At 42.6% G+C, this 26,743-nt stretch overlaps 1 protein-coding gene across 5 annotated transcripts in view; it reads right to left on the bottom strand.

Annotated features, from left to right (window-relative positions):
- SUDS3 (SDS3 homolog, SIN3A corepressor complex component) overlaps positions 1-26,743 on the bottom strand; it is a 181,648-nt gene that overhangs the window by 105,957 nt on the left and 48,948 nt on the right. The window contains exon 13 of one of the 5 annotated variants that reach the window (XM_027577084.2): positions 17,289-17,339. The exons of 3 other annotated variants lie outside the window; for them this stretch is intronic. In XM_027577084.2, the coding sequence (XP_027432885.1) occupies positions 17,324-17,339 (16 nt within the window). In that variant the 3' untranslated portion in view covers positions 17,289-17,323. Of the gene's footprint in view, positions 1-17,288; positions 17,340-21,870; positions 21,987-26,743 lie in introns of those variants that run through there. One more of the 5 variants, XM_027577081.2, reaches the window with a different exon arrangement.

The following is a 26,743-nucleotide window of genomic DNA, read 5'->3' as shown; positions in this document are numbered from 1 at the left end:
TGGTTTTCAGCTAACCACTCCACGCACTTGAGCCATCAGCTACATTTGCATCAAACATACTCAATTATTTGGGATAACTCTGAAGCCACTGGAATGATTTCTCACACAGAATGAAATGAATGGAAAAGAATTAGGCCATTAGCCCATGTATTACTCAGGGTTCTCCAGACAGACAGAACCGATAGGAGATACAGATCTCTTCTACATGAAGAGATTTATTATAAGGTAGTGGTTCATGTAATTATCAAGGCTGAGAAGTCCCACAACCTGGCTTCTGTAACATGGAGACCCAGGAAAGTCAGCCACGTAGTTCAAGATCCCAGAGCCCAAAGAGTCAATGGTGTCGACTCCAGTCTAGTTCTGAAGGCCTGAAACCAGAAGTGCCAAAGGGCAGAAGCAGCTCAAACAGTAGAAGAGAGTTCATTCAAACTTCTTCCACCTTTTTGCTCTATTTAGGTCCTCAACAAATTAGGGCTATCTGCTTTACTGAGTTCACCAATTCAAATGCTAATGTCTCCCGGAAACACCCTCAGGGACATAACCAGAAATAATATTTAATCAGCTATCTGGGCATTCTGTGGCCCAGTCAGGTTGACACATAAAATTAACTATCACAACTCATTACACAAAAATTTATCAAGCACCTACTATTTGCCAAGCACTGTTATCGGCCCTGGGATACAGAGATGAGTGAGGTACAATCCACACACAAAAGTAGCTCACTGTCGCATATCCATTCAATATCCACGCATCGAATACTAGCGTTGAGCACCTACCATGTGTTGTCACTCTCTGAGCCACTGAGAGAAACAAGACATAATCTCTACTCTTGGTCGTGTTTATAGGTGAGCTGGTGACACCATTACTGAATAATTTGTGGCAAAATTAAGCAATGACACTTGTGAGGAGTGCTGCAAAGGAGCAGGAGGTGTTGCTGAGGACAGTGTAACAGGAAGACCTGATCTATTTATTTTTGGGGGCCATGGATCAGGAAAGACAGGTCTAAGCTGAGATCTGAAGGATCAGCAGGGATTAGCCAGGCAAAGACAGTGGAAACTTCCTCCTTGGGGCGGGGGGGGGGGGGGGGGGGGGGGGGTAGCCACCACCCTGACCATCCACGAGCTGACCTGGTACTTATTATCAGCGTGGCCTTAGTCTTGCTAAGAGTTGATCTGCTGGCACTCACAGCTAGGGCTTGGTGTTCTCCTTTAAAAAGAAACAGCCACACAGAACAACAACATCCAGACAAAGCCTCTTTGAGACGACAATGGAGCAAGACAATGTGACTGAGACCAAACAGGAACACTGTCCAAACCACCAAAATCACCAAAATTCTCCCATCCTGTCCAACATGAGGGGCTGCTGATTCTTTACCGATTTATCAAGTCGGCTGGAGTGTTACTCTCGTCTTTTCTCCTTCCAGATTTATTAACATGCCCAATCACAGAATCACTCCCACTTCCTGCCAGTACCCAACCCAGAGCAAAGCCCCAATTCCTTAAACCCTCCCCCAAATCATCCAACCTAGGTCCACATCCTATACTAAGTTCCTCCTAACACCCTCCTACCAAGACACCCCACAGCTCCCATTGCACATTTCCCCCCCAGCGCTGCAATGAAGAATCCCAACCAACTTGTTCAACTGCGAGTATGCTTCTAGTGGTCTTTAGCGGAAGGGCACTGACATTTGGTGAATGCTTTTTAAGAGGTCCCAGGGATCCAAACCATTCGCTTCCCAAAGCATTTCTAAATTTAAATAAAGAGGCAAGAAAGATCATCATTTGGATGTTTAATTAACATTTATCATAGCCAATGTATTAGTTTTATGGTAAATTTAAGACGGAATTATGTTTTCTTATGCTGTATATATACTTTCACAGTACATTGAGAACCTTTCATAATTAATGAGTCTAGTATATACTTAGATTTGAAGCATAGTTTATTATCTTATATCATTAGGAGGGCTTAGAATTCTCATAGCTCTGCCTCTGGCATATCTCTAGTTGTCACTTTTGTTCAGAGTCCTAACCTGGGTTTCTAATGATTTGGGGGCATCCATAGAGATCCTTGGCCTTTGGAACCCTGACCTTAACTTGACCAAACCAGAACTCATTAACCTCTCCTAAAAACCTGGCTATCTGGCAATTTAGAAGAATTTATCAAAATTTTAAATGTGCTCAACCTCTGACCCAGCAATTCTGTGAAAATTTATTACATAAACCCACTGGCACAAACATTCACAGAGAGACAAAGACATCCATTGCTTTGTTGGTAATAACAAACATACAAACAAACAGAAAACTGGAAACCCAAATTTCCATCAATAGTCAGTTGGCTAAATAAATCTTAATATACCTAGATAGTGGAATATTATATAGCCATTAATAATAATGTTGTAAACGTATATGAATTGGTTTGGAAAGAAGCACATAATATATTGAGGGAAAAAATGCAGAATATAATCCAGGATTAATACACACACATTCACACACACACACATTTATAAATACATATTTTTAGACCATAAAGTGGATTATATCTAGGGGTTAAGATTAGAGAATTTTACCCATCTACCATGTTCAAAGTCATATTGTACTGCTTTTACTTTTTTAATATTTTATTTTTAAGTAATCTCTATGTCCAATGTGGGGCTCAAACTGACAACCCCAAGATCAAGAATTGCATACTCTACCAACTGAGCCAGTCAGGCACCCAGTATTGCTTTTACTTTTAAGAAATGTATTTTTAGGATCCCATTTGCTATATTCCTTTTCCAGATTCACCAACCACCAAAGCCCCACCCAGGATCTGTCATTTTTACCTCCTCTCTCTCTCAGCCCTAAGTCCAGCCAAATGCTTTCTACCTCTCAACCATTTCTCAAATCCTCACCATGCCCTGCCCTCTGGCCAAGGTCAGTCTCACGTGGTAGGTCTCCCTGACTCCACTTCCTCATTGCCCCATTGTATGCTCTGCACTGTCACAGGGACCCTTTCTAACCTACCTAACCATAATCTTCATTCCTTTGCCCCAAACCTTTGGCTCTCCTGGACTAACAGAGTAAGCCTCAAACTTTCACCATGGACTTCAATTCACTTTAGATCCACTTTGCCATTTCAGGCTTAAGTCAAGCATCTAAGGCATCCATGCTGTCCCCCAACCCAATCACAGCAGCATTAACAGACGCCCCTGAATTTGAACATGCATTTTCATACCTTCAAATCTCAACTCACATTGTTCCCTCCTTTCCCATGCCCCTTCTGTAAATTTGTATCTTTTAAAATACAAGGGCCATGACTTATGTTTGATACCATAAATGTTTCTTTTTGCTTTTACTGAGAAATAGCCTAGTGTGTTGGAAAATGCACAGATTTTTGAGCCAGAGCATCTGGGATGGAATTTTAGCTGCTATTTACTAGCCCTGTGACATTTACTTCACTACACTGTACCATGGTTTCCTCATCTGTAAAACAGGGATGATAATAATAAAAGCAGCCTCATAAGCCAACATTTGCAAAGCAGAGAAGTACTGAACACAAATGTTCATTATTATGATTACTGGACTCTAAAATGGTATTATCTTCTGTCGCTATTGAATACATTGGATTTTTGCTCCTAAATTCAATGCTCCCCTCCCAAAGCTACTGAGTCTTTTGAATTCCTATAGGTGCTTTTTATAGCATTTTGGCCTTAGTCTCTATGCATAATGATTAAGAACCTAAGCTCTGAAGCTTGGCTTCAGATTCTGGATTCATGACCCTGACTCTTGTCTCGGGCAAGTTAACTGAGTAAAAGCCTCTGTTTCTCCATCTATAAAATGAGTTAATAATGACTCATAAGGTTGGTTTGGAAGATTAAATGTGTTAATGTGGGGCACCTGGGTGGCTCAGTCGGTTAAGTGTCTGCCTTCGGCTCAGGTCATGATCCCAGGGTCCTGGAATCGAGCCTCGCATCAGGCTCCTTGCTCGGCAGGGAGCCTGCTTCTCCCTCTACCTGCTGCTCCCCTTCTGCCTATTCTCCCTCTCTCTCTCTCTCTCTCTGACAAATAAATAAAATCTTAAAAAAAAATAAATGTGTTAATGTCTAGTGTTTTTTAAGATTTTATTTATTTGACAGAGACACTGAGCCACCCAAGCACCCCTAGAAAGTGCTTAACATGAGACTAGCATATAGTAAGCACTCAATAAACATTAGCTAGTATTATTATCAGAGAGACAGAAGTGGGGGAGGGAGAGAATATATCCAAGATAGTTTAAATAAGGTGGAATTTATTTTAAGGACCCAGACAGAAAAAAATACTACTACCATGGGCATTATTGACATTTGGGGCTAGATCATTCTTTGTTGTGGGGGCTGTTCCGGGCATTACAGAATATTTAAGCAGCATCCCTCTGGCCCCTACTCACTAAATACCGATAGCATTCCCCTCACCAAGTTGTGAATGTCAAAAATGCCTCCAGACACTGTCCAATATCCCCGGGGGGGTGGGGGCGGTGCTGGGAATAAAAATCATATAGTATTAAGAACCACCAGGCTACCCTCACACGACCCAGAAAGTTGCTGGCCCGCGGTACTCTCACTTCTTGGCTTCTTTCTACTTCGTAAATTGCTCTGCAAACTTCACCGACCTACTTCCCCATAACTTAAGTCTATCTGGGTGTTGGCTTGCCATGACACCAGACCCGGCTCGCACTCGCATCCACACCCTTGAAGAGTTCCAGCCTAGAACGCAGCCGAACATGGCTGCGTTCTAGTTCTCTTTATGCAAATTCTCAGGAAACAAAGACTCCGATTGGCTGAACTACAGTCAAGTGACCACCTCCAGCCCAATCAGCTGTGACCAGGAGAGAAGAGGCACCCGGAAGAACCAGCGCGGGGATCACAGGTTCCACACCTTTGGAGGCGCCCCCGGATGTCTCCAAGGAAGTAGGTGTGGTCAGGTCAGGTATGGCCTGTCCCTGTAGCATCTGTCTTCTCCCTTTTCTTCAGACGGTCCTCGAACTTGTCTCCCACTGCCAGCGCGCCTGCCAGCACTCATTTCCACCAGGTTCTTGCCTCTGGTCAGTCAGAAGCATTTTAGCACTGCTTTCAGAGGATGCACAGGCTTCAGATATGGGCCCCAGGCAGTGTCCAAACATTTATTTCGCATCTTCAGAGACTTTTCTTAACTCCCTTTGGATTCCCAGGATTGATTCAGATCATTAAGACTGCAAGATTAGTGAGCTATCCCTATGTGTACTGAAGGGGATCAGAATATGCCACCCCGGGACGCCTGGGTGGCTCAGTCATTAAGCGTCTGCCTTCCGCTCAGGTCATGGTCCCAGGGTCCTGGGATCGAGCCCCGCATCGGGTTCCCTGCTCAGCGGGAAGCCTGCTGCTCCCTCTCCCACTCCCCCTGCTTGTGTTCCCTCTCTCGCTGTGTCTCTGTCAAATAAATAAAATCTTAAAAAAAAAAAAGAAAAAAGAATATGCCACCCCACAATATGCCACTTTCACATGAGGCTTGTTTGGAGGTAAAGGTAATTAAGAAGGAGCAAAGAGAAGAGCTCTTTTTTCCCCTCTCTACCTGAGTAGGACGTAAATTTCCCTTTGTGAGGGTCTTCCCCTCCTTTCTGTACCAAGACAGAAAACAACCATTATCAACCATTATCACTGGAGACAGAACTCCAGCACCCAAATGGGCCTGTAGTACAAACTTTACTAAAATAACTCCTATCTTCCGTTAGTTTCCCCCATATATTTACCTTTCCACAATTTATTACACCTGAAAGCCCAAACCCCTTCTCCTTTGCCTGGTCACTTCTCCACAAGTGTTCTTTCTTTTCTTAAGATGGTATATAAGCCCCCCAGGTCTAATCACCTCTTTGCATCTTCATTTCTTTTCTAAGAAGGCCTCAGGCCTCTGTGCATGAAAATATACACACACACACACACACACACACACACACACCAAATAAAATGTGTACACCTCTTCTCCTATTAATCTGTTTTTTTTGTCTAATTTGCAAGGCCCAGCTGCAGAACCTAGAAGGTAGAGGAAAGTCTACCCCACGTTATTAGAAGCACACTAGAGCAATGTGTTTTCTTAGCTTTTGTTGGAACAAAGATCCTTTCTAAGACAAAATGCAACATCTTTAAGTTGCATATAACTTCAGGGTGGTTCATGGCCCTCATCCCAAGGCCATTTCTTGGATCCTGTAAGACTTTAAGCCTATAGTAGGAGAATAAGATACATGTAAATCAATTGAACGCCTATTGTATCCAGGGTGTTGGCAACACACACATTTACCTCATCTGAATTCAATTATGAGAAAGAGAAAAATTTATCCTGCAGCTCTTAAAACCAATCACACGAGAATTTGGCTCCAGTGCCCTCAAAGGGAGGTCACAATCAAAATGCAAAGAGAAACAAGGTAAGTTAATTTTGCCTTTTGCCCTTGTAAAGACCTAGGGCAATTCAAGGCAATTGGGCCACACAAGGTTTTTGCCTGAAGCACTAACACCAGAACCCATACCTTTAACCTCCCATTCAAGATGTAACCCCACATGCTTTCCATATCAGTGGTTTTCCCCCAAACTACAGGCCTCCACCCACAGGTGGTCATAAAATCGATTTAGTGGGTCATGACCAGCATTTTTTTAAAAAAATTGAATAGAACGGAATAGGTAATAGTGGAGTGCAAGTGTCACAGTGTGAGTATTATTTCATAAAAGTTTTGCTTCATTTGTGTGTGTGTATTTCTTACTCTGGTCAAAAACATTTGAAAGTCATTGTTCTGTATTCCGTGCTGCCCAATACTGGTAGCCATTAGCACATGTGGTTGGTCAAAACAGACGTGCTGTTAAGTATAAAATGCACACTGAATTTCAAAGACTAAAGATGAAAAAAGAATGTAGAATATCTAATAAATGTTATATTGATTATGTGGTTTTTTTTTAAACCAGAACCAAATATTGTATTTTTACATAAGCTCACTGAAAACTGGTCTCAGATTGCAGGTCATGTGTGCCAAGAGTGGATAAGACAAGTGCCAATGTCTACAGACTTCTGGCTCTACACTGCTGATTCCTTCAACTCAGGAGAAATAATCTGACACCTCTGAAGCGGCATATTTGACAAGTGCATACTTGTTCCACCATCTCAGCCATTCAATCCCACTTCAAAGTCTCTCGGTCAGCAATAGCCGCACCATCTCTGAAGCAGCTCTTTCTCCACTCTGATTACGTGTTGAAATATAACATTTGCCTTTGGATATATTATGTTAAATAAAACACTAAAATTAATTTTGCATGTTTCTTTTTACTGTTACAGTGTGGCTACTAGATAAATGTTAATTATATATTTGGTTGTTATTATATGCCTCTTGGACAGTGCTGCTCTTTATGTTTTAGCAAAATGTACATACACATGACATAATCTAGCTTATAATATAGCATCTTCAAATTTTTTTTAAGATTTATTTTTTAGAAAAAGAGCGGGGTGGGGAGGGACGGGGACAGAGGGAGAGGGAAAGAAAGAATCTCAAGCAGACTTCACGCTGAGTGTGGATCCCGATGCAGGGCTCGATCTCACAACCCTGAGATCATGACCTGAGATGAAATCAAGAGTCAGAGGCTTAATTGAGCAACCCAGGCACCCCAAAATAGCATCTTTATATAGCATCTATCACCATATTCCTACCAAGCACTTAGAAAGATTCGTTCAATGTCAAAATGGCTGCTCCACCATTAACACCCCCACTTCCAATGCAGAGTGCCTTTTTTTTTCATTTTTTATTGTTATGTTAATCACCATACATTACATCATGAGTTCTTGATGTAGTGTTCCATGATTCATTGTTTGTTCATAACACCCAGTGCTCCACGCAGAACATGCCCTCTTTAATACCCATACCAGGCTAACCCATCCCCCCACCCCCCTCCCCTCTAGAACCCTCAGTTTGTTTTTCAGAGTCCATCGTCCAGAGAGTGCCTTTTGACTCAGCCTTAGTGTACCCATCTGCCTGACTTAGTTTAATGTTGCAGGGCCTTAACAGAGGTGACAGATGCCTTGGAAATGTTTTATTTATTCTCTTAATTTATTCAGAAAGGAATATGGTCATCCTGCCAATGGTTATACACTCCAAATGACCACACATCCTGAATCAGGCAGGAAATGACTACATATCTACTTTCTGTGTTCTCTATAAATCTCTCCGTGCATCAACTTTCAGCCTCATTCCCCATGTTCTTTCCTCTCCTAGCTCAGGGAAAGTCATATTACCTGTCAATCATAATCTTAATATTCTACTTGTCAAAGACATGCTACAATGACCCTCCCAACATGCATGCAGAGGCAGGCGTGTGCACATACACACACACACACACACACACACACACACACACACACACACACACACACACACCACACCACACCCGCCAGTCTTAATTAGTTCTAGCCTCTCTGGAGCCACTCATTTTTCTCTGGCTGACCCCTTCTACATCCAATACCTCTACTCATATTGATCTCAGGAATTCTTCCCTTCCATGAGGTAAGTAATAATAATAATAATAATGGCAGTAAGTAGCTGTCTTTTATAGACCATTTATCTTCCAGACATTATGCTAAGCACTTTCTCTCATGTAAACATCATAACAATTTTGTTGTGATGCAAATACTTTTCCATTTTAGAAATAAAGAAACATTGCCATGTGAGGTGACTTAAACTGTAAGATCCATAATGTCTTGCCAATACACCCAATGTGTACAAAATGTGCCTGGCACATATGTTTAAGTGCTCGATAAATGTCTGCTGTGAGTAAGTGAATGAATGATGACATACCACTGTCCACTTTTACTTATAGTTGTGTCTATGTGCTTTCAACCTTACTAAGTTAAGCTTCGAGTTCCTTGAGGACAGAACTTCATTGTGCATTTCCTGGGCTTAGCACAACGCCTGCCACAGAATGGACACTCGAAGATACGTCAAATAAACCAATAAAAAAAATAAATGATTAAATGTCACTTTCCCACAACTTCAGAATATGACCATCCCTTGCTAAGAATCATTCAGTGGCTCCCTATTACCCTCGGGCTAAAGCCCAAATTATTCCTTATGGCCTACAAGGACTCCCTCACCACTTGAGCCTCATCTCTTGCCACTTGGAGCTCCAGCTATACTGAAAGAATTTCAAAGCTCCTCAACTTCTGAATTAGGGTTAGGGTTAGGGTTAGAGTCCCTACTTCCCCACTCAGGACCTTTCACCTGGCCATTCCCACCTGTTCCCAGCCCCAGTGCTATGCCCTTGACCCAAGTCCTTCTCATCTCCTAGTGAACCCTTTCCTGACCTTCATCTAGATTAATTCCCCTCAGATAGTTCTCACTTCACCCTGTACTTCACTTTTAGTGCTTATCACAAGGACAACTCAGTAATTATTTTTACTTTTTTCTTTTTTGTCTAGCATTTATTTCCTGTAAGCCCTATAAGCTAAGGAGCATGTCTGTTTTATATACCACGATGTACCTTGCGTCTTGCCTAGAGGTAGGAAACCCATGGTCCACACATGTTTTTTGGCCCACCTTCCGAATAGTGTGTGTGTGTATATGTTATGTATGTATATAATTCATTATGTTATATATATAATCGTTATATATATATATATAATTGGTTCATTATAAAATTTAAAATACATATTTCACAAAAAGTCTGGATTTATGGCCTCTCTAGGAAAAAAAAAAAAAAATCCAAAGATCTGGACTACTACATATACAGTCAGGACAGGCAAGCCAAAAACTCAAACTGCTTTCTCACTCACACTCCATGTCCATCCTGGGTAGGCTGAGGCTCTGCACCCCATCTCTCCCTGAGCTCTATCTGGAACACTGACAGTCACTGAGGTGGAAGGAAAAGGAGACACAACAAACCAAGCTCATGGCTTTCACCAGGGGAAGTGACACACGCCTCTTCCACCCACATTTCATTGGCCAAAGCCAGTCAACAGGGAGGGGATATATAATCCCCTTGCAGGAAGAGCCGCTGCAGGAGGGAAAATGGAATGCCTGGAAAGCAGTATTACAAATCTATCCCAGAGGGACACCTGGGTGGCTCAGTCAGTTAAGCATCTGCCTTCGGGTCAGGTCGTGATCCCAGGGTCCCGGGATCTAGCCCCACATCAGGCTGCTTGCTCAGTTGGGAGCTTGCTTTTCCCTCTACTTGCTGCTCCCTCTGCTTGTGCTCTATCTGACAAATAAATAAAAATCTTAAAAAAACAAAAACAAATCTATTCCAGAGAAACAACTGGCGGGAGCTGAAAAGCACCTGCCCCCTTTAGATGGGACACTGACTCCAATCTGACATTCATCTCTCTTCATTCATAACTCATCATACATCATGCTCATTCCTTGTTCGAATTTAGGCTTGCAATCACGACAGTAGGGGGTAAAAGAGCAAAGAAGTGAATAAATGAACAAGCCTTTCTATATATTACGGCACAAATGAAAACTAGCTCCTTGAGAAGCAAACTTTCATACCAAGCCCTGGCGATTCAGTCACTGCCTTTCTTGGGACACCTTGCCTGGACTAGCTCCACCTCTGGTGACTACTTCATTGGCAGGCCAGAGGCAGATAACACCTCCATGCAGACTCCCCATGATTGCAGCACAAATGGAATATTTGTCCCTTAAGTGACTGAACCGGCATTACTCAAGGTAGGCTGGCCAACGTTTATGAAACAGATGGGACTTGGCAGGGTGAGGAGCTAGTGTCTATGATAGGCAGAAAGCACTGACAGGTGGAAAAACGTTTTGGGGTGCAGCCTCATTATGTTTCTAATGGCCACAGGATCAAACATTAATCTTGAATGCCTTGCTTCCCAATAGTGACAAGAAAGGATTCTCTTTGATCTGTAATGGGCTCATGAGCATGGAGGTCAGCCTTCCCACATTTAATTTCTTGCTTCCTTCACACTGTAAAGGTATAGGCAACCCAAGTTTTCTCTAGACTCTTATTTCTTTTTTTTTAAATTTATTTTTAAAGATTTTATTTATCTGAGAGAGAGAGAGAAAGAGAGCATAAGCAGGGGGAAGGGCAGAGGGAGAGGGAGAAGCCAACTCCCCACTGAGCAGGGAGCCCAACGCGGGGCTGGATCCCAGGACCCCAGGATCACTACCCCAGCCGAAGGCAGACACTCAACCGACTGAGCCACCCAGGCGCCCCTTATTTCTTTTTTTTTAAAGATTGATTTTCAGAGAGAGAGAAAGAGCGCAAGCGTTTAAGCAGGGGGAAGGGCAGAGGAAGAAGGAGAAAGAGAGAATCTCAAGCAGATTCCCTGCTGAGCACGGGGCCCGCAGGGCTCAATCTTATGACCCTGAGATCATGACCTGAGCCAAAACCAAGAGTTGGATGCTAAAACGACTGAGCCACCCAGGCGTCCCACTAGGCTTTTATTTCTAAGAGGCCTTAAGATGCCATGATGATGCACCTACAATATGAATTATTGGTAAAACAATCTCCTGCCCCGGTCTGTATCAACTTTGGGAACTTCCTTTCACCAGGCTACTAAATTTTGAGTTATCTACACACAAACACCGATGTTCCCATTTGCACCCTTGCAGGGACATCACTACATTTTTAGCCATATTCCAAATCATCCCCTTTCTGATTCTCATCTGTTCACTCTCTCATACTTTTACGTGAGTAGACATATACACATACATGTTTATGAATGCATATGTAAACTTTATTATTTCTTCCAATGTATATTTAGTACAAGGCTAGGCAGTTGGGGTAAAATGGTGAGCAATATAAGCATGGATGCTAACCTTCTGGAACTCAGAGTCCTAATGGAAAAATGGCAGAAATAATAAGAAATTGTTATAAGTTCTACAATAAAAGAAGTTCAAAGAGCTATAGGAAGCCTGAGCCTGGACCAGGAAGGTTCATGGACCACTTCCCAGAAGAAAGGACATTTTAACATAAGACCTAAAGGTTGGCAGTCATTAGTGAGGCAACTCCAGGCTGAGGGAACTATGAGAAGACCCAGAATCCAAAAAGGGCATGGGATCTTTAAGGAACAAATGGGTTCAGTTTGGCTAGGACGTGAGCAGCAGGACACAGGATGGGAAGCAAGTGGGGAAACTCTAAGAGCAGAAGCTAATGAGGAAAGCAAGAGCCAGACCTTACAATGCCTGTGTGCCCTTGAAGCAGCTGAAACTTAATTCCGAGGGAAACAGGGAGCCAATGAAGGGTTTTAAGTAGGAAGGTGGTATGATCTGATTTATATTTTCTCACGGGAATATTCAAAACAGGTTGGAAGTCTCGGTACTGACCCATCAGAATGGATTTAGGCAGGGTCCTGAAGGTGCCCTGCCCTTCTGGGCTTTCACCCACAGACTGCCGAGGTCTGAAGTGTCCTGGGGGAGGGGCTGGACTGCCAGGGGCTGGGGGCCTCAGGACCGTGGCTGTTTATCACTGTATGGTATTAGTTTATCACCACATTAATGATATTCGTAACGATCTAAAAACATACATGGGAGAAACATAAAGAAAACATACACCAGCAAAACTTGTCTTGTAGGATGATGGGATTATGGTCTAGGTGGTCTAGGTCAGAAGTATCTTAATGTTTTAACAACCAGTATGGCCCTCCTAGGGCATAACAGCTAAATACATGTGCTAATGTCTGCACAGAACAAATAAGCCAGGACAATATTTGCAAGATTAACTGATGTTCTTTTCTCCTTCCACCAGTATGTCCCGTTTTCCCATGACCATTCTCTATTCAAGGGGTCAGACCCTGTTCAGACCATGAAAACAGAAAAAAAAAGGCTTTTAAATTTCAAAAGCCTGAACTTTGAAGGGACTTGGGCCAAAGGAAAAATAAACACAAAGGCAGACCAGGGTTTCCTGCCTTCAAGACAAGATGAAAAGAGAAAGTAGAGGAGAGAGTTTGGGCGTTGGGGAGCACCTGCCCCACAGCCCCACTAGGGGGCACTATAAGAGAGGGACCCCCCCTCCCCCCGCAACAACCAGTAGGAAATCAGAGTACTGGGGATCTGTGCTCTGAGTGGTTCACCCAAGAAACCAGCAAGAACCCAAGAGGGGAAAAGGCGAGGATCCAGGCACATGAAACCGTCTTACAGAGTTCCTCCCAAAGGCCTGCATGCCTCAGCCCGATAACCTCCAATACTCAGATATTATTTAAATATGAAGAAACTTAAAAAAGAAAGATGCTCTCAAAACCCAGCTATAAGAGACATTGTTGGGACAATTGGGGAATTTTCAATATGGACTAGATTTCAGATGATATTATGAAATTACTGTTAATTTTCTTAACTGTGATAATGGTATTGCAATTATGTTGGAGAAAGTCCTTTTACTTAGGAAAATGCACAATGAACTACTAAGAGATGAAATACCCTAATTTCTGCAACTTATTTTCAAATAATTCAGCAGGCAAAACATACAGGTACACGAGAGAGAAAGGAAATCCAGCAAAATGTTAACAATCGATCCAGAAGGAGGCAGGTATACAGGTGTTCATGGTACTATTGTTTCAGCCCTTCTAAAGCTTTAATTTTTTAATAACATGTAAACTTTTAAAATAAATTTTATAGTAAAATTCATAATTATAATTATAAATGCTAGAAATCACAAGGAAAAATGCTGCTCCGATAATATTAAGTCGTTGAATAGAGTAGTTGGGATTATCTGTGGCATCTTTCTCTATTTTTCACCTTCCTGTGCTTTTATACTATTAAAAATTACTCTTAGATGTTATCTTAAAGAAAGATGGGTGGGGAGAAGAGATTCTAAGTTGCAAAGGACACTGGGACAGACAGCAATGACCTCATCTTTAGAGCTCCTCTAGTGGGAAAAGGGCTCTGCCTCCCACTAAGACTCATATGTTGGGAAATTTTCCAAAGATAGGATGGATATTCTAACAGTGGGCACCAAAAAATGACAAACATCACCATGCAGTGAACCAGACACCACATAGGAGAAAACAAGACCAAGATTTGGCCCTTGCCCTCAAGGAGCAACTTTGAGAGTGGATATTGTATCTTATTATTCTTTATTAATAATAACCCATGATGCTTATCACAGAGTAAACACTCAATACATGTTTACTAAATAAATAAAAATAAATGAACAGTCTGCCCTGGACAAATCAAATGACCTTTGGCCAGCAGAGGACTGAATGAAAGAATTCTCTAGAACCTTCTAGCAAGACAATTCTTGGAATTTATGATCTTGCCTGAGAATGCCTGAGACTCAGTGATCTTCCAGAGACTGTGAACCAGAAGCTAGAGGAAACCTGCACTGATGCACTAAACCTTACCAAATATTAAATTTTTAAAATGGATCTGCCTAGAAAACCAATTCAAATCAAGGCTAAATCCAAACAGCTAAAACAACTGAACAAGAATGAAATTTGTTCTGAGTCCCTACTTAAGGCTGAATTTTCTTATCTTTTAAGCAAAAAGCCCAATGTCATTAGTTTTGGTCATACACTGGCCCGTGGTGTCATGCTGGGCTATGTCACAGCACACATCAGCAATAATTTTATAAATGTGTTCTCCCCAGCTGCCTACCTCTGAGCTTGAATCGATTTCCAGCCACTGTTTGCACATTTCATGCCAAAAGGCTGCAGTGGGGGGGTGCCAAGGGCTGGTGTGAAATCACTTGTTCCGCACATCTTTAAACATGGATGAGAATCATCTCTCTTTCCAATGGTTTTGCTCTCAGTTTAACTAGACCAAACTTGCTAGACGCTGTACAGTCTCTGGACTTTTCATTAATTCACTCATTCAACAAATTTGCACTGACTGCTTACTATGGGCCAGGAACTGTGCTAGACACCAGAGATATAGCAGTGACCAGAAAAGGTATGGACCTTGAATTCATGGCACTTAAATTCTAGGTGGAGACCCATAAATGAATACTCAACGACAAAGTGGAATGGTTATTAGAGGGGGAAAACAAACAAACTGGGTGCTATACACAAGAACAACAGGAAATCTAATTTGAAATGGAGTACCTCAGGAAGTGATGTTTAACCTCCAACCTAAACATTGAGAAGAGTAGTTATAACTAGGCTGAACTGTGTCTCCCCAAAGCTCATATTTTGAAGTCTTAACCCCCAGGACCTCAGAATATAACTGTACAGAGACAGGGTCTTGTAAGAGGTAGTTAAGTTAAAATGAGGTCATTAGGATGAGCCCTAATCCAATAGAGCTGGTGTCCTTATAGACACACCCAAAGGGAAGACCACATGAGGACACATGGAGAAAGCCATCTATAAGCCAAGGCCTCGGAAGAAACAAACACTGACACCTTGATTTCATACTTCTAGAACTGTAAGAAAATTATTTTTTAAGTCACCCAAGCTGTGGTACTTTGTCATGGAAGCCCTAACATACTGATACAAGGGTTAACCAGGTAAAGGATCAGGGTGAAGAAGAGAGAGGTCCAGGCAGAGGGAAAATAAAGAAAGAGCAAAGACCAGAGTCAGAATAGAGCCTTGCCCCATCAAAGACAAGGAAGGATGGGACAAAGTAGAACTAGACAGAGGGGCAGAAGCCAGAACATAAAGGACCCAACAGGCCATGTTATGGATCTTGACATTTAATAATTTTGGAGAAAGGGGAGGAGGTAGTGACGTGGTTTGACACATGGTTAAATATTGTGTTGTCCGATGAATGGAGGGGCACTGACTGCAGCAGGGGATTCAGCTAGGAGAGCGATGATGGTCTTTGGACCAGGTGGTAGCAGCAGAGGTGGAGAACTGTAAACAGACACATATTTAAAAGGTAGAACTGACAGGCTTTGCTGACATTTGGGTGTGGGGGCTGAAGGAGGTGGGCGGCAAGAGGGGTACACTGGCTTGTGACTTGAGTACCTGGAAGCATTTAGTAAAACACATTTTCCTATGTGGAGAGAAGCTTTGGAAGCCATCTTTTGGCTGAGAGACCAGACGAGAGGTATAACCTCTTCAGGCAAAGGTCAAGGTGCTCAGCCCGGAAAACAAGGTTCTTCTAAATCTACCCATCTGCCTTCTCAGCTGTCTATTCCATTACCTACCCCCCTCCCCCACATTCCATGCTCTAGACACACCAGATTTCTCAGTGCCCATCCTTGCTCACCCTACACAGAACATGCATACTCCACATCCCTGGGAACCCCTGCCCATCATTCCATATCCTGTGCAAATGTAACATCTCCCAAACCTTCCTCGATTCCTGTGTCCACCTGGACCTCACCTCACCCTCTAGTGACTCTTCTTTTTAATCTTGGTTTGACCAAAGCACTAATTACATACATGCTATTACCTCACATCACACCCTGTTCTTTTTTTCCAATCCCTATTCCAATTTGTAATTATATATTCATTTATGAGTTTTCTTCTAGAATTTAAGTGCCATGATTCAAGGTTAAGTCCATGTGGCCAAATCCAAGGGACACATTGACCTTTGTTTCCTGACCTCTCCACAGAACTCAGTATGTATTCTACTCTTTTACATTTTAATTTGAAATGTTCCTATAGAAAAGTGAAAAGTGAAAAGCAGAGTGAATACCCATGTCTCATTCACTCAGGTTCTCTGATTAATCTTTTTCTGCCTTATGTGTTTAATCTTTTTTTTTTCTGGGCCATGGAAATATAAGTTGCAAACATCACAATGCTTTATTCCTAAATACTTCATGTTTCCTAAGAACAAAGATCTTTCTGTTACATCATCACAGCACAATTATCAGATTCTGGAAAAATAACATTGATGCAACACTACAGTCTTAGTCTGTTCAGGCTGCTCTAACAGAATACCATAGACCGGGTGGCTTGTAAACAATAGAAATTTATTCCTCATCGTTCCAGATGCTGGGAAGTCCAAGACCAAGGTGCTTGCAAATCCAGGGTCTGAAAAGAGCCACTTCCTTATTCTTAGATCGCTGTCTTCTTACCATGTCCTCACATGAGGGATGGGAGCAAGTGAGGTCTCTGGAGTCTCCTTTATAAGGCACCAATTCCATTCATGAGGGTTCCACCTTCATGACCCAATCACCTCCCAAAGGCCCTGCCTCCAAATATCATCACACTCAGTGTTAGAATTTAACATGTGAATTTAGGGGGGACTCAAACATTCAGGCTACAGCAACTCTTATCTAATAGACCATTTTAAATTTTGTAAATTGGGGCACCTGGGTGGCTCAGTTGGTAAGCGTCCGACTCTTGGTTTCAGCCCAGGTCATGATCTCATGGGTCATGAGACTGAGCTCCCCCATCTGGTTCTGTGTTCAGCGGGAAGTCTGCTTGAAGATTCTCTCCCTCTGACCCCCGTCACTTGTCCCTCACACAGCTCTTACTCTAAAATAAATAAATAAATCTTTAAAAAATGCAATAAAATTTTGTAAGTTGTTCCTATAATGTCTTTTAGAGTGACTTTTTTCTGACCTAAGATTAAATCTAAAACCACATATTGCATTTAGTTATCATGTCTTTTTAGTCTCCTTTTATCTGGAACGGTTCCTTAGTCTACCTTAGTCTTTCAAGATGCAAGTATTTGTGTAAAGTACAGCCCAGTTCTGTAGAACGTCCCCCAATCTGGGTGTATCTGGTGTCTCCTCATGACTGGATTCTGGATATGCATTTGGGGGCAGGAATATCAGAGAAGAGATATTGTATCCTCCTCAGTACATGACATCAGGACCCATATGATACAGGCTCATCCCATCATCTGTGATGAACCACTTCCTTGAAGGTCTCTCTGCCCTTGGCTTCTGTGCCTTTCCTCCCACCTCCCTGGCAGATGCTTCTTGGTCTTTTTCATGGGCTTCTCTTCCTCTGTCAACCCGTAACTGCTGGCCAGACACATTCCTAAGGAAGAAGCCTGTTCTAGACTCTTCACTCTTTAAATTCTTCTCCATCACGTTCTTTTGTATCCTGCATCTAATCTTCAGTAACTTCAATTACCACCTTTGCACTGATGGCTCTCAAACTTTCAACCCTCCTCACCCTGGATATCTCTCAACTCCAGACCCAGAATGGCCTACCAGACAGCTACACCAGGATGTCACAATGTCCAAGAAAGAATACATCATCTTCCCCTGCCCCAAGCTTGTGTCTCTTCCTCCTGTGATAAATGACAACACCCAGAGCTCAAGTCATTCATCCAACTTACAAACACTCATTGAGACACTCAGAATTTCTTCAAATTTAATTATGCAGAGTCTTCCTTCATGGATTTTCAATTTCTTTTTTTTTTTTTAAAGATTTTATTTATTTATTTGACAGAGAGAGACACAGCGAGAGAGGGAACACAAGCAGGGGCATGGGAGAGGGAGAAGCAGGCTTCCTGCCGAGCAGGGAGCCCGACGTGGGGCTCAATCCCAGGACTCTGGGATCATGACTGAGCCGAAGGCAGACGCTCAACGACTGAGCCACCCAGGCGCCCCGGATTTTCAACTTCTTTAAATAAGAGCTGTATCTGTCTTCTTTGCTATTGTGTCCCTAGAAATGCCTCACCCTTGGAAACAGTAGCTGTTTCTAATCAGACTGTTTCCTCCTCTCAAAGGTAGAAATAATAATGACAGGGCTTGGGTGAGGAGCAAATCAGATCACATTTGAGCAAGACCTTTATAAACCTAACACTGTATCCCCTGGCTACTCAAAATGTCCGAGATCAGCAGCAGCAAGCAACACCTAGGAAGTGGTTAGAAATGTGAGCTCGGGCTCCACCCTGGCTTCACCCAACTGCTGAATCAGAATCTCTATTTTAACAAGATTCCTAAGTGATTTGTATATGCAGTGAAGTTTGAGAAAGACTGCTCAATCCCAAGTGAATCACAGACAGACACATCCACTGGATATACCACCCCATTTGTTAACATTCAGTTCACGGTCTTTCTCACATGATAAGTTTTTCCTGGTCAAATGAGGAAATGCTAGGGTCACATGAAGGGCACGGCATCCAGGAAACAGCAGGACTCAAAATCCTAACTTCTCAGTTTTCTCAAGGAACTATGTTCTCTAACATAGTCTGGAGAGTACCAAGGTCCGGGATTGTTGTGATGCCTCATGGAGATAATGTACATGAAGGATCATACATGGAACACGGCATGTGATCAATATTCAGCAAATTATATTTGGTTTCGTTTTTAAGTACAGAAACTCACATTCAGATGGCTTCCCATTTGCCATGAATGTGTATTCTCTGAGCTTGTCTACAGGCTCCACCTAGGTTCTTTTTTTTTTTTTTTAAGATTTTATTTATTTACTTGACAGAGAGAGAGGGAGAGAGTGCACGTGCACAAGCAGGGGAAGCAGCAGGCAGAGGGAGAGGGAGAAGCAGACGCCCTGCTGAGAGGCAAGCCTGATGCGGGACTCGATCCCAGGACCCTGGGATCATGACCTGAGTCGAAGGCAGTCGCTTAACGACTGAGCCACCCTGGCGCCCCTCCACTTAGGTTCTAAAAGAACAGGAATCTCTCCTTATTCTAGGTCTCAAACAAATTACCGTTTCACAGAGATCTGGATGGGTGTGCTTTTTTAAGCTACCATTTGTTGAATTCCTACTATGTGCCAGACAGAGGCTGAATAAAGTGAAAATGTCTGGTCTTTCCATTCCCCACGCTGGTTCCAGGCCTGTAGCACAGAAGGTGGGCAGGGGCTAGAGCAGCAGAACAGAAGGCGGGGAAGGAACAGGAAGGAGGAGTTGATGGTTAAAGAAGCAGATTGGTGTCCTCGGGCTCCTTTTGCCAAAGTTTATTTCAATCTGGCTAGGCTTTTTTTTCAAGCTTCAAATTTAACAAGCTCGAAATAATAATTCCCACTGCTGCTTTCTGCGTCCAGCCCCTTACCTAAATAAAGGTGCTTCTTAAATATCAAGTACCTCTCAGGCCTAAGATGATTGTGGCTCTTCAAAAACAAAGACGTGCCAGGTAACAGGCATCACAAAATTACAGACTGACATTCTCTAAAACCCCTATGAGATTCTGATGAACGCTACATTGTGCACCCTCCAAAAATACAATCATACCACAGACACAAAGTTTTACATACAATGTCATGGAAAGAGGGGTTGCAAGCCTTAAAGGAGACTCAAGAATCTTCCACTTAAAATCTCTAGATTTAAGGCTCACTTGCTTCTCTTCACACAGACCCTTATGTACCAATACACATGTGTGTGTGCCATACACAGTGCATTTTCACTTTCTTCATTTACCTCTCTAGATCCAGAAGCAGAATAAATTAACATTTTCCTGGCAGGCAAGTGGAAACATATTTTGTCTAGAGATTACATTAAACCATCAAGTGCCATAATCTACCCTCAGTAAGGCTGAAAGATAGACAGGAAAATTTAAATACTGCCATCTAAAGCCCAGCAGGAAACAGTAACTTCACATCTCAGGAGCACCCTAGCCCACTCACTGGAAAGCCCACGGGCTTTGGCCTTCCTCCTGGTCTAATGGACGTCGTTCAGAGGAAAACACATCCTTCCGTGGAATGTGATTTAAAAAAATAAAATAAAACCGCGAAGTCATAAAGACCACAGTTGCTTGGAAGCCACTAACAGCTTCATTTTACTCAAAATGGGCTTTTTAATCCAAAGGAGGCATTTGGGCAGCAGAAAAGACAGTCCAGTGGCTAAAAGCAAGGGACTCATATGGTCCCGACTCTCTGGGTTTGTGTGAATACTAGCTCTACCCCTTTTTCTGAGCCTCAGTTCACTCACACACAGAATGGGGCAATATGAGCAACTACTTTATGGAGCCGTCCCAAGAGTTCAATGAGCTGATATGTGTAAAGACCTTCTCACGGTGCCTGGTACAGGGAAAGTACCCCCACAGAACCTCTAACTACAGCATGGATGTCTCAGAAGTCCACAGACTTGTCTTGATGGCCAGAACATAGCAGGAATCCCCGAGTCCCACCTACCCCTTCCCCCCAAGTGTTCTATCACGTACCAGAGCATCCTGGTGATGCACTGTACCGAACACTACAGGACTTGACAAAAGTAGATGACTTTAACTCATTTGGGTTTTTAAATTTTTTTCTTATTGTAGGAATGTATTATAATTGTATTTATAAAAACAAATTTTAATAGATATTTATATATTTATATATGTTTTTTCTTAGGATTATTTATTTATTTATTTGACAGAGAGAGGCACAATGAGAGAGGGAACACAAGCAGGGGGAGTGGGAGAGGGAGAGGCAGGTTTCCCGCAGAGCAGGGAGCCCGAGGTGGGGCTCGATCCCAGGACCCGGGGACCATGACCTGAGCCGAAGGCAGACACTTAACGACTGAGCCACCCAGGCACCCCGTATATATGTATGTTTTGTAAAGCACGTAGAGAAAACACAAAATTTGCTATTTTAACCAGATTTAAGCATGCAATCTTATGGCATTAATTACATTTCGCAATGTTGTGCAACCAACACCACTACCCGTTTTCAACATTTTTCATCACCCCAAATAGAATCCCTGTACCCACTAAGCAATAACTCCCCATTCTCCTTTCTCCCAGCCCCTGCTAACCTTTACTCTACTTTCTGTCTCTATGAATTTGCCTGTTCAAGGTATTTCATATATAGTAGTCCCCCCCCTTATCCATGGGAGATATGTTCCAAGACTCCCAGGGGATGCCTGAAATCACAGATATTACCAGACTCTATACATGTTTTTTCTTGTATATACAAAACTGTGATAAAGTACAATTTATAACTTAGGCATAGTAAGAGATTAACCACAATGACTGATAATAAAATAGAACAAGTATAACAATATGCTGTAATAAAGAGTTCTCTGAATGTGGTGTCTCTCTCTCTCTCTCTCTTGAACTATGTGACTGGACTGAACTCACCCTTCTTCCTGGGATGGAGGAGAGGATAACATGCCTGTGTTACGAGATGGAGTGAGGTGCATGACCTTAGCGTCAGGCTACATGGACCTTCTGACGATATGGGGGGAGGAGAATCTCCTGCTTCCGGGCCACAGTTGGCCATCGGTAACTGAAACCACAGAAAGCAAAACTGCGACTAAGGGGAGGCTGCTGTAAATGGAATCATGTAATATTTGTCCTTTTGTGTCTGGCTTCTTTCACTTAGCATAATGTTTTCAAGGTTCACATTGAAATTCACTTATGTTAGCCTGTGTCTGAACTTCACCCCTTTTTTATAGCTGAGTAATATTCTATTATAGGGATATGCCACATTTTGCTTATCCATTCATCTGTCAGTGGACGCTTGGGTAGCTTCCACCTTTTACTTATGGCAAATAATGTTATGAACATTACAACAGAAAGATCTGTTTGAGGCCCTGCTTTCAACTCTTTGGGGGACATACCTAGGAATGGAACTGCTGAAGCATAGGGTAATTCTAGGTTTAACTTTTTTTTAATCTATTTTTTATTTTTTTAAAGATTTATTTATTTATTAAAGATTTTATTTATTTATTCGACAGAGAGATAAAGCACAAGTAGGCAGAGAGGCAGGCAAGGGAGAGGGAGAAGCAGGCTGTCCGCCAATCAGGGAGCCTGATGCGGTGCTTGATCCCAGGATCCTAGGATCATGACCAGAGCCAAAGGCAGACGCTTAACCGACAGAGCCACCCAGGCACCCCAGGATTTTTTTTTTTTTTAATTTGAGAGTGAGCAACAGTGTGCACAGAGGGAGAGGGAGAAGCAGGGTCCCTGCTGATTACGTGGGGCTTGATCCCAGGAGCCCGGGATCATGACCTGAGCCGAAGGCAGATGCTTAACAGCCACCCAGGCGACCCTCTATGTTTAACTTCGTAAAGAAACATCAAACTGTCTTCTACAGTGGCTGCACCATGTTTCATTCCCCGCAGCCACGTTCAAAGAACTCTAATTTCTCCACATCCCCTCCATGTCCTGTTATTTTCTGTAACTCTGTTTCTAAAAACTCAAGACCATCCCAACAATATAGCAAACTTACTGTTCTAAAACAGCTGAGAAGCAAGTAATGCTAGTTTAGTGGTTCTCACTCCACTAGGGACAACTTTGCCAGCCTAAGGAACATTTGACAACGTCTAGAAACATTTTTAGTTGTCCTAACTCCCCAAAAAATTATTTTACATATTGGTCTTCCCTTTAAGATTTGAAAGTTCTCACTTCTCTGTTCTACTTAAAAATATATTTTAAAAAACACATTTCAATCAAGTTGGTTTTGGCTGCAAGTAACAATGGCAAATGAAAAGTGGCTAAAAAATAATACATCTCACATTTTTAAATGTCTGGAAATAATGAAGCTTAGTAGTGCAATAATACCAGCAAGGACACAGGCTTTTTCTATTTCTCTGCTTTACCACACTTGGCACACTAGCTCCTATCCTCAGATTTGTCTCCTCATGGCTTCAAGCTGATTGCTGCAGATCATCATATCCCCACAGGCAGGTAATGAAAGTTTATTTACCTCTTTGCACCCAAGAGGAAAACCTATCCCAGCATCCAGACAGCAAATTTCCCCTGGGGTCTCATTCACCAGAGTTGTATCACGTGCTCAGGCCTGACATAATCATTGGCCAAAAAATAAAATCACTACACTGTTTAGGCTAATCAAAGTTTATCCCATAAAGCTGGAGAGAGATCACCCTCCCTGAGCTGACAGGAGGGTGAACACCCTAACACTAGGAGATATTGAAGGTACTAAGTAATCTGTTGGTTGCTTCATTGGTGCTTCAAAGCTAGTTTACATGACATTTGGTTTCAGATGCAAATGATAAAAACCTAACTGGCTTTTTAAAAAGAAGGTGTGGACACTGGCTTCAGACACATATGGATACTGGTATTTAAAGGCCATCACCAAAACTTGGTGTTGCTCTCCCTAGCTCCCACCAATTTCCTCTGTATATGGGCTTCATTCTCAAGTTGGCTCTCCCCCGCTCTTAATGAGAGGCCAAAACAAAGTCCCAGAACTGAGTTCTCATCGGCTACAATTGGTCTGGCTTGGATCACATGCGAACCACTGAACAAATCACTGTGGCTCGGGGAATAGAATGCTCTGATTGGCCACACTTGGATCACCTGGCTCCACCAGCAGAGCAGACAGAGGTCCTGTGAGCAGGAAGGGTAATGGATGCTGGATCTGCAAACATCAACAAGTATGCACTACATAGATACATGGGGGGAAAAATGTATGTATTTTTGGCCTTTAGTAATCTGGATATTATAAAAATGCACTAATTCATTCCACAAACATTTGTTGAATGCTAACCATGTGCCAGACACAATGCATTGGGGAGGTAAATAAGACACAGTCTCTTCACAAGGAAGCTAATCCTCCACCACTTAACCTGTGTGACCCTGAAGAAGCTCCTCAACCTTTCTGATTCTCCCGTTCATCATCTGTTAACAGGAAACGGCTGGAATGCTTGACTTCTGAGTTGCTTTCCAATTCTGTATTCAATGAATGCCATGACTTCCTTCCTGCACACTGCTTTGACTATTTTTTTCCTAGATGCTACCAATCAGACTAATTTGATTCTCTTTGTATGGCCTGTTGCCTACCACAGGGGAACAAATGAAAGAGAGGAATGAAATCAGCTCAGAGCCCCTCTTGACTGAGCAACCGACTCTGGCATCTAGAGTTCAGAGACTTGCAGCCAGACACCTTGTGGGGGTAACCAAGGTGAGGAAACCCAGCAGAGAATGGGAGGTCGGGGCAAGAGGGAGTGGGGAAGCCTACCACTGGGGAGGGAGCTCTGGGCCACAGACTTTGCTCTTTCCCACCTCCCAGACCCAATCTGGGCGATTTACTTCCAAGCCCATCTCTGTAAGGGTGCTTGGCAAAGAGACTCATTGGTACCTCTGAAGATTGCATGCTAAAATTAGCAGTGGGTGTGAAGCTGACTCCTTCAGAGTGATTGCAGGGCCCTGGAGGTGCTGGCTTCTGCTGACTAGTCATGATGCTGGCTTGCAAGGAAACAGTGTCCGGTGCTTGAAATGTTTAGTGACGCTTAAAAGACAGAATACTGTAGCTCAGCCCAAGTGAACATGTCTGCTCTAACAATCTTACATTCTTTTCCCCAAAGTGATAAGCAGAGTTATGGTCAAGAGGTAACAGGCTGCCAGCCCTCACATGAGGAGTTATGCAGGTTGGGCACTGCACAACTTTAAAGGTGCCACGCATATTGCAGTCTATGGAAGCCTAGGTGGGTGGTGCCCCCCTAGAGTTATGCAGTGCTCATCCTATACAACCACATACGACAGTCCTTAATTCTGACAGCAAAACTAAGGTAAATAGGCTGCCATGGCCGGAATCCAGAGATTTTCAATCAACCAACACATAATGTTTTACACTGATTATATACTGAAGTGCTATTTTGGATACACTGGGTTAAATTAAATATATTAATTTCAGTCATTTTCTCTTTTTAATGTGGCTACTAGAAAATTTAAGATTATACATGTGGCTGGCATTTGTGGCTTGCACTGTATTTCTGCTGGACCATACTGAGAAAGTCCCCGGCAGTATGGTGCAGTTGCCCACTGGGGTAACCCACTCTCTACCACACCCTTTTGCCTGTGTTTCTTCCTTTGCCTATCTCACTTTCCTACTCCCTCACTTACTTACAAGGGATCACCTCACAAATAAGCTAACTGGACCCAAATTTGTCTCAAAGCATACTTCTGGGATAAAGTAAGAAACAGATTTGCTATGCACAGGGAACAACACTAATATGTACCTTTCCTTATACCTGATTTGCATATGATCTAGAAAAGAGGTAAAGAAACCAATACAGAAAAGGTTAAATACCAGATTTAAATAAAAGAACAAGAGATGTGCATGATTACCTGCCAAGTGAGTAGTACAGAGAGTAAGTGCTAAGAGCTTTAAGGAGAAATGATATTAATATGGAGCACTGTGGTTGGGGAAGGAGATTTCTGCTCGGCCTCACAAGATCTAAGTGCTGCCAGTTTACTGCCAAAGAATGAGTTGTGAAATGTGAAGTTTGAGCCAGGACCTAGACTCAAGGAATGACTTTGGTGCTAATGACATGTGCTGTGTATTTTGTGGGAAGTACACTTTGAATTGCTCTGTCGTGTGTGTGTGTGTGTGTGTGTGTGTGTGTGTGTGTGTGTGTGTGTGTGTGTGTGCGCGCTGGGAGTGGGTGAAGATGCTAGGATTGGATTCTCTTATATTACTCATTCTAGTGAGCAAAGCTGCCAGGGGGAGGTAATGTAACCTATTTCAGAAAGCACAAACAAAACATAGTTTCCAGAAAGGGATCAAACACTCTACCTCTTTCCAATTAGTGCCATACCTTTTGTGACTGAGATGTGTCACTATCAATGTCACCATAGGAGAAGTATGCGTTCACTCTATGAGCATTATTGACCACTATGTTCCAGACACTGCTGAAACAGGAGTGCAGAAAGCAAAGAGAAATGCTTTTTAACTTTTAATATGGAGGAGAAAGAAAACAAACAAACAAACCCTGCCACTATTCAGTCTTTTAAAATAAGCAGTAAATAAATCAAAAAACTATAGATAGGAAATAATTAAACCGTCCTGAAGAACAGACATTTTGGTAGTTACCCGTTCTCTTATTTCCCTTTAGAGGAGTGACAATCATTTAAAAAGGAAGAGTTCAGAGTTGGATGGAATTTAAAAGTGAGCTAAGTACGGTATTTCCCCTGCAAAAGAACATGTGCCAAAGAAGTGGGATGGTGCTGTCCAAGGTACCAGCAGCTTCTCAGTACGCCTCGCTGGGATCTGAACATAATTGTGGTTCCCCCATAACTTTA

The sequence above is a fragment of the Zalophus californianus genome, chromosome 14, assembly GCF_009762305.2.
Source record: "Zalophus californianus isolate mZalCal1 chromosome 14, mZalCal1.pri.v2, whole genome shotgun sequence".
Classification (NCBI taxonomy): Eukaryota; Metazoa; Chordata; class Mammalia; order Carnivora; family Otariidae; genus Zalophus; species Zalophus californianus.
Note: the sequence above shows the minus strand (reverse complement) of the source record. Positions and strands in the feature narration are given on the sequence as shown.